The 8,454-nt window shown below is 56.2% G+C and overlaps 1 protein-coding gene across 1 annotated transcript in view; it reads left to right on the top strand.

The window, feature by feature from the left end:
* The window catches only part of PSD (pleckstrin and Sec7 domain containing), a 34,526-nt gene that overhangs the window by 516 nt on the left and 25,556 nt on the right, over positions 1-8,454 (top strand). Inside the window, exons 2-5 of the mRNA XM_035897403.1 lie at positions 3-132; positions 212-263; positions 680-1,163; positions 7,139-7,582. Coding sequence (XP_035753296.1) covers positions 3-132; positions 212-263; positions 680-1,163; positions 7,139-7,582 — 1,110 coding nt within the window. The remainder of the gene's footprint in view (positions 1-2; positions 133-211; positions 264-679; positions 1,164-7,138; positions 7,583-8,454) is intronic.

The raw sequence follows: 8,454 nt of genomic DNA, 5'->3' as shown, positions 1-8,454 counted from the left end.
GGCACGCGTCCCTGTGGGAAGGAGCCCTGCGCCCTCGATGCTGACTGCCCCTGCCGCTCCCTCGCCAATGGGCTGCCAGAGGACTTCCCCGCCTTCGCCAGGAGCTCCCTGAAGCCAGAGCCCCGGCCCCAGGTAGGTGCTGGGGTGCCCCATGCTGGGCATGGGCTCTGCCCTAGGCTCCACCACCCGCTCACTGCTCTCCCCTCTGCAGGGCAGTGTGTGGCCGTACCCCCGGCAGAGCTCAGCCCATGCCCTGAATCACTGCCAGTACTCCCCCGGGGATGCCCATCCTCAAGACTTGTCTGTGCCCACCAGACAGCCGAGATCCCCTCAAGATCAGCCAGTCTGTGCTCTCCTGGGGCTCCCTGCATGCACCAACCTCCCTGCAGTGTCCCCTGCGGCTGTGCAAAGTGTCATGCAAAGGGGGCGATGCAGAGCCCTGACTCCAGCAGTCCCCGGCTGCCTCTGCAGAAGGGCTTTGGCATTCAGGTGGGGTCTCGGGGCTGGTTCCAGGTGCACTAGCACTGACAGCATCCTATCTCTGCCTCTCCCACCCTTTTTCCTTCTGGCTCCCCCTCTCCATTCCCCGGTACCCATCACATGTGTGACCCGCGTCTTGCTGTGCATGTGATGCCGCAGGAGTGGCTCCCCAGCCCCTCCCCGGCACAGCTCCCCACAGCTCTGAGTGCTTGGGGCTTCCTTACAGGCTCCTCTGCCCCTGACTCTGCTCCCCTGGCCAAGCCTGTCTGCCCGCTGCCCACCGAGCCGCCAAGGTTGGTGCCCGAGCACAGCCTGAGCCATGTGGAGGTGGAGATAGAGATGTCTCCTCCGGGTGGCCAGAAGCCCGGCTCCTGCGAGACTGGGATTATAAAGAGGACGGTGAAGTACTCCGAGACAGACCTGGACACTGTGCCGCTGAGGTGCTATCGTGAAACCAACATCGACGATATCCTGGCCGAGAAGGAGGAGGTGGATTCGGCAATTGAGAGCCAGAAGGACAGCGAGAGCAACCCGAGCTTTGAGGGTACCCCAGGCAGGAGGAACAGCACGCCGGAGGAACCCCCGGCCCCAGGCACTGGCTGCCCAAAGGATGGGCTGCGGGATGAGGATGTGAACGAGAACAATGAGGTGTTTGAGGCGACGAGGAAAGAGAACAGGGAAAGGTGAGGCTCCGTTTGTGAGGGCAAAAAGCTCCTCTCGCTCTCCTTATTGTCCCCTGCATGGCAAAACGGGCTCTGCTGAAAGAGCGTCTGAGCCAAAAATCCCAGTAGCTCCATCTGAGCTGTGCGTGGGGGTCAGATGGGGTCCTGGATCCCTGGGCTGGGATGGGACAGGGACTAGGGCTAGAAGAGGACCCTCCCCCCGCCATGGGAAGCATTGGGCAGCGCTGGTGATCCAGCCCCGGGTGCTGCACCTTGGGCCCCGCTCCCCTGGGGTGAGCCCTGCAGCTCAGGTCGCCTGGCTGAGCTGAGGTTTCCCGGCGTGAGTCCCAGCAGGTTAATTACGTCCTGCCTCGGTGCTGCAGGCCTTGGGGTGACGGTGTCAGAGCACCTGAGCCCAGGCTGTGTCCTGGAGCTGCTGTGTGCTGGCAGGCGGTGCTGGGCCGCCCTCCCCTCTGCAGATGGCTGTGCTTTGGTGGTGGGAGCAGTCCCTTTTGCTTGGCCTCAGTAGGTATTCGCCGTGTTTGTTAAAGAGCGGGGGAGCGTTGGGCTGGAGAAAACCTTTTGTTGTCTTTCGTGTCATTTTTCACTTGTGTGACTAAATGCCCTGCACTGGGTGGCTGGTGGAGCAGGTGAGACCAGGGTGATCACTGAGTTGTCCACCTGTGGGCAGCTAATGCCGTCCGAGCTGCCATCTGCCCTGTGTCAGGCACTGGCAATTAGGACCTAAGGGAGATGGTGTTTTGGCCTGGCAGCATGAGCCTCTGCCTGTGGAGTGTCCTCTGGAGTGGTGGTTTGACCATGAGGAGTGACAGGCATCATCCACCTGCCCCAGGAGGCATCAGGAGGGGCAGGAGCTCCAGAGCACTGTGTGGGACGGCCACCTGGAGGGGAAGGCCCGGCAGGGAGAAGGTGATGCCCGTGCAGGCAGCGGCAGCCAAGGGCACCTCCTGACACGTGCATTGGCAAAGAATCTTGGGTGAGATGTGGGGGCTCAGTATCCTCAGCAAGAGCTCCGCAGGAGCGGGGAGAGGTCTTGCCTGGGTAGTGCAAAGGCAGGGTGATGCCTGGGACACCGCGGGGCAGCAGGCACTCACCTGGCTGTGCAAAAGGCAGGTGGGGAGCACTTAGGTGGGAAGAAAAGGAAAAGGGAGGGCTTGATGTTGGCGGTGGGAAGAGATAATGAAAAAATTATGGGCTGTTCCTTTGCTGGGAAGGAGAAACATGAAGGTACTGGGCTGATGGGGAGAAAGGCTGTGCATCCTGAGGGAAGCTGGGCTCCTTCCAGTTTGCCCAGCACTTGCATCTCTAGTGGAGGGGACAGATACATTCCTCCCTGCCACCTACCCTCAAAAACTTTGGGTTCTAGAGAAAAGCTGAAAATAAGCCATTTTTTATGTACTTTTTTTCCAAATATATAAAAAGTTTTGGGTAAAAAAGGTCACATCAGAACTAGAACTCCACTAAACTTAGCATATCACTACACGGACTACAGGCTTTGGGAGATGAACAAGCTTTTAGAAGCACAAACATATTATGGCTGTATAAAAGCAATGCTGCTTTTAACCTGAGGATCCCGAAACTTTGTTTATTTGTTTTTTCTTCCTAGTGGCTACTTACATACAACTAAACAGATCAGAAACTGTCTGCAACTCACATGACAATGAGCCTAGGCAGCCACCCTGCTTGGGGGGTGCTGGGAAGAGGAAGTTCTGAGTAAGGTGTACAGTTGTTATCACTGCAAGAAAGTTCTTCAAGTTACTGTAACAATTATCTTGCATAGTGGTATTTTATTTCCAGATAGGCCACTACAAGTCCTACGAGCTGTAAGCCTAGCCCTGCTTTTTGCCCTCTGAGACACCTTATTGTAGCTCTCCAGGCAGCGCTGGATAGCTTGGATGTGTCCTTAAATGCATCGTTGCCCCTAGAGACGATGCACCCAGTATAATTACCGATGTGTAAATAGGGCCGCCGTGCTCATTTTACGTGGCTTCTTTGTAGACCAGTGGCTCTTTTGATTTGCAGCCCCCTGAATGTCCCCCAGGCAGGTGCAGACACTGCAGGCAGTGTCTTGAAAATCACCAGCCTCAAACCACCAGCTTGTGCAGTCCCTGCATCGCAGCCTGGGATTTTTGCTTACGCGCTGTTTCTGAGCTCTGCAGCTGCAGTCCTCCTCCCTGTTTACCAGTCGCCAGTATCGATGTTTTCTACTTCAAGCTTTCTGCTTTGCCTGCTCGCAGGAGGGGTGACGGCAGGGTGATTAAGAAGCCCCCTGGGCTCCCCGGAGCCAGCACCATTCTGCAGGAGCTGCTGTAGCTCAGGCCTGGCCCGGTAGCGGGGAAGGACCAGCCCTGCAAAATTACTGAAGCACCTTTGGATGCTTATTTGCAGCATTTAAACATGTAAATCCCTTTGAAAATCTAGCCTTAAAGGTTTAGCACCCTTTGCAAGGGAGATTTTGGCTGGGCACTATCTTGTCCTTCATATGCTGGCCAAAGGGCATCTTCTTTGATGATTTACTCTCCCAAAATAAGAGAGCGTGCTAAAAGCTGGCCAGACGTTGGGCTAAAAAAACCCAACACCAAATCAAACAAGACATGGAAAGCGACAGAAGAAACGGTGTCTTCTTCCAGCAAATCCGCTCCCTGAATATATTTAGAGTCAGATCTACCAACTCTAATGACTAGTCTAAGCCTTTACTGTCTTTATTCCCATTAGTCCCAGAGAGCCGAGACCTTTCAGCGGCCTCAATTCCCGACCTCCCTGAGCACAGGCAGCTGTGCTGGCTAAGCTGGAGGCAGGGCCCGGCTTGGCCTGCAGCAGCGGTGCCTGGGGCTGATAAGAGAGAAGAGGCTTTGCCAGGGGTGCCCCACTCCCTCGAGAGCACGGAGGGCTGGCGGGAGGCAGAAACGCCTTTTCTCCCTGCAAGCAGAGCAGCCTCGCCCAGGAAAGCCCTTGGATCTGCTACCTGGGGAGCCTTTCCAGAGCCTTTGTGCTCCCTGTTTGACAGAGAGAAAAATAGCTGCAGGGCAAGCCTTGCTGGGGATTAAAAAATGGTTATGGCCCTGATTTCATCAAACGCTTAAGCACAGGCTTAGCCTGCTTCAGTAGCCACAAGCCTGTGATGTGTTGTGCTGAGGCTGAGCCTTTGTCTCAGAGTCCAACATGGCCACAGAGCCACAGCTCAGGGCAATGCTCCCACGTCCCGCAGGCTCCCGCTGGTGGGGCTGGAGAGGGAATCTTTGGGGTGATGCCGGCAGGCGCCTGCCGATGAGCAGGGGGAGATGCCTGCAGGTTGTGGGGGAGGACTGGGGGCAGCGTGACCCCAGCGTGACGGTGTGGATGTGGCAGGGGAGTGCGGGCAGCCGGCGGGGGACTGCAGCGCCTGTGGTCAGCACCTGGGGCTGAGCATGGGTTGGAGTTGGACACTGAGCCCCAAAAGTGGGCAGCTGCCGAGCTGGAGGAGGAGACGTGTGAAGGAGCTTGGGGGAGTGCAAGGAGCTGCTGGAGCTGGTCTGCACAAGAGAGGAATTGTTCAGAGAGGAATTAAGCGAGGGGCTGCCGGGTGGTGCTGTACAGCCTCACTATCTTTGGGCTGAGCTGGGGTCCCCCCACAGTGCCTGCTGTGCCTGTGTAGGCAGGAGGAGTGGGGCATGGCTGGGGCAGTCAGGGGTCTGGAGGGTCACAGGAGCATTTGGCAGAGAGAAAACTGCTGAGGGCCTGAGGAGAGAGATTTTCCCCTCTTCTCCCCTCCTCTGGGGACAGCACGGCTCTGCAGCACGGCTCTGCGAGCCCCTTCCCCTCCACTGGCTGTCAGACGCAGCTGCAGGAGCCCAGTTTTCAGACCCCTGGGGTCCCCACGGGCAGACCTTCGCCTGAAATGCTGCTGGCTTTGGTGCTGATGTGCAATGCAGCGCGGCCATCGGCTCCCGGGATCCGCTTCCCCTCCATACCCACCTGGCCCTCTCCAAGGGAGGCCCCACCTCTCCCACCTCAGCTCAAGACTGGAAACCTATCTGCTTTCCTGCCACCCATCGCCCTTGCGCAGATGCTTGATTACAGCCTCTGCGTCTCCTCCCCTCCTCTGCTCCTCCCAGCTGCATTTTTCTGGCTTGGTTGACGGTTCAGTGACCCTTCCCGGGGGGACTGGAGCAGGGCGTGTGGGGGGGTAGCAGACGGGGAGGGCTGGGGAGTGCAGTGGGGGCTGATGAAGTGTCTAGGTCTGAGCAGGAGCGGTGTGTGCAGGCAGCATTGCGCCCATGCTGCTGCGACTAGATCCTTCTGGAGCTGAATGCCTTTGCACTTGATATTTTGGGATGGAGAGATTGTTTCCAGAGCTCAGATGGTGTGGACAAAACCAGCTGTGTTTTTTCTGTGGCTTGGTGGCAATAAACTTTATTGCAAGAATGAGCCCAGCTCCCTCTCCTGGGAACAAGGTCCCTTCCATCCACTGACATTGTCCTCCCTGGCACAGCTCACTGCCCTCCTTGTGGACTCAAAGTGCAAAACAAAGTTGGCGCTGTTAGCTTGGTTTGGTAGCACACAGCTGGGTGGTAAGGACAGTGAATGCATGTTCACATCTGTAAAGCTCATCTGCAGATGTTAGAGGTCTCTTCTGCCTTGTCCTTGCCAGAAAGCCACCCCAGAGGTGGCTGCTCCTGGGGCTCCTAGGGGAGTGGTAAGAGCATTGAGCAGTGCTGCACAGCCAGGGAAACATTGGTGGGTGGGCAACAGCAGCCTCTATCCTGCCTTGCTTACCTGCATCTGGCTTAGCTGTGCTCCCCTTGAAGCCAGCCGGCACTCTGGGGGAGTCAGGCTGCCAGCTCTTGGCCTGCTGAAGTAATCCGGGTGAGATTTTTGAGTGGTATGTGAAGGCTAATGAATGAAAATCATTTGGTGCTTGTAACAGCAACGCATCTTCTGAGCCCTCTGTATGAAGTTGTTTGTTCATAACAAATGTTATGACAAGCTGGAGCAGTTCCTCTCCTTTAATCAGAGGAGAGAGTGGCATAACAAGCGCTTTTCTGCCGCTTTAATAAAATGATAGCGGCTTATGAGTAAAGTAGGCTTTTAGGGCTGTGTTTATGCTTGTACGGCTGAAGCATTGATGTTCCCTGGGTTGGAAATGTCCCTGTTGTCACGTGCTCAGACGGATGGGCAGGCTGCGCTTCACCTCATTTACAGCACAAAACACTCAGGGCTTCAGGGTTTAGAAACTCCTGTGCTGGGCTGGACCCAGACCTGCTGGAGACAGGCTGGGCCTTCCTGCAGGGCCAGCCCCTGACAAGATGATGAGCCAGGACCAAGCCTGGCCTCTAGGATATGGGTCATCTCAGGTCCCTGAGCCCAGAGTGGGGTGCAAGGCTTCCTTGGTACTGCCTGGGGAAACCTGGGGCTCAGTATCACCTTGTGATGCACCCAGCACCCAGATGTCCCCTGGGACCAGCCAGCAGACCTTGCAGGGGAGTGCTGGTCATGCTCTTGAGCGTGGTCCTCAGTGACCATGGTGCTGCGTTCATGGAGGAAGGTGTTGTGCTGTCCTGAGCAGCTTCAGAAGGCACCTTCTGGGTGACGGGGGTTCTGAAGGCTTGAGGAAGATTCAGCCACTTCCAGATTTGGCTGGAAATGGAGCTGAACCACATCCTCCTTCTGGTGCTTGAGCCCTTTATTGGATCTAAGCTCAAATCGAGTGACTGGGAGCAGTAGCCATCTTATAAGCTTCTTATGATGATGAGCCACTAAAGGAACAAAAGTCTGTGGCACATTAAAGGAGAAGCATATGTCTGGAGGGAGGCCAGTCCAGTCCCTCTTCCCATGATGTCTTGGGCAGGGGAGGCGTTTCCTTGGAGGTCTACAGATGTTCAGAGGAGATTTCTGCCCTCCCCAGTTTCCTTCTGGAGCAGTGTGTGGGCTTTTGTTTTGGGGCTTTGATCCCTTGCTCTTCAGTGACCAGTTCTTCTCACTTTCTTTCCCTCTAGGATCATGGACCGAGACACACAGGGTATGCTCAAGTCTCCAGTGCCCTTCCTCCTAGGGCACAGCCTCTCCAAGGATGGCATGGACTCTTTCAGCAAGCATTTTGAGAGCATCATGGAGTCCCATCGAGCCAAAGGCACATCTTACACCAGCCTGGACTCCATTGACATCCTCTCCTCCCCAGCCCGCACCCATGGGACCTTTTTTACTTTTGACCTCCCAACCCTCACCCCAGAAATACAGGGACAGATCCGAGACAGCGCCAAGCTGATCGAGGAGAACTTTGCTCCTCTGGCTCACTTAGAGCCGGACTCTGGGACCAGTTCAGCCACAGATGCCCCCTGGACAGAGAGGGAAGAGGAGCGGGGGAGACGAAAGAAGGGTGCTCGGCACAGCCCTTGCTGCTCAGAGGACAGCTTTGGTACTCCCTTGGCCTCCAACATGAGGTGAGTGACCAAAGTTGCTTGCTGTCCAGCTGGGCCACCAAGGCTCGGTGTGGAGTCTTACCCTGTGCAGCGTGTTTTGCAGCCAGAGCCTAACCTGTGTTGCTGGGGAAGAAGGGAAGGGTCAGGACCAGGTGTGCTGGATTTTCTGTGAAGTGGCCGATCATGCCAGTAGTCACCTTGGTGTTGTGGTAGGCATGTCGGTGGGAGTACATCTCCTTTTTCATCTTTGCCAGCTTTGTTGGTGCTGGAGGGCTGTGAGGTTTCCTCCAGCCTAGCAAGCAGGGAGTCCCAGGACTTCAATCCCTTGGTGGTTCCCACTGCAGGACAGTCCAGCATTCATGGTGGCTGTGGGAAGAGGCCAGTCGGAAGTTTAGTACCAGTAGAAATTCAATAACCTTTCCAAGAATTCCTGATAGTACTGCATCCCTCACCATCCAAGTAGCAGCCTCCTGTTTCTTGAGGGCAAGAGTCCCATAGTCTTGTACGTATTGTCCTGGCCTCCTGAACCTACTCAGTCTTGTGTATGTTGGGAGATGGAGGGAAGAGATGAGCACATCCCACCAGAGGCTCCCTGTACAGAGGCTCCAAGCCTGCCTGCAGCTGGGCTCAGGATGGCTGCCCCACGCCTGGGGAGATCTCTGGTAGAGTGGGCTGGGGGAGCTCAGCCCCACCACTTCCAACCTGTCCTCATGTGAGACATGTCCAGGCTGAGACACTAACTTCCTGCACTCCTCCCCCTTCCAGCAAGGTCTTGGACTGAGGCACTTGTGATGTGGCAGGTTGGCAGGCCGCATCTTTTCCCTCTTCCAGGATATGGTCATCTGGAGCATGGTCAGGCCCGGTCTGGATGTTAGGTCTGGTCCAGCGGTTCA

This window comes from Egretta garzetta, unplaced genomic scaffold, assembly GCF_000687185.1.
Source record: "Egretta garzetta isolate BGI_Z169 unplaced genomic scaffold, ASM68718v1 scaffold56, whole genome shotgun sequence".
Lineage (NCBI taxonomy): Eukaryota > Metazoa > Chordata > Aves > Pelecaniformes > Ardeidae > Egretta > Egretta garzetta.
The sequence above is the reverse complement of the archived record's forward strand: the minus strand, read 5'-3'. Positions and strand labels throughout refer to the sequence as shown.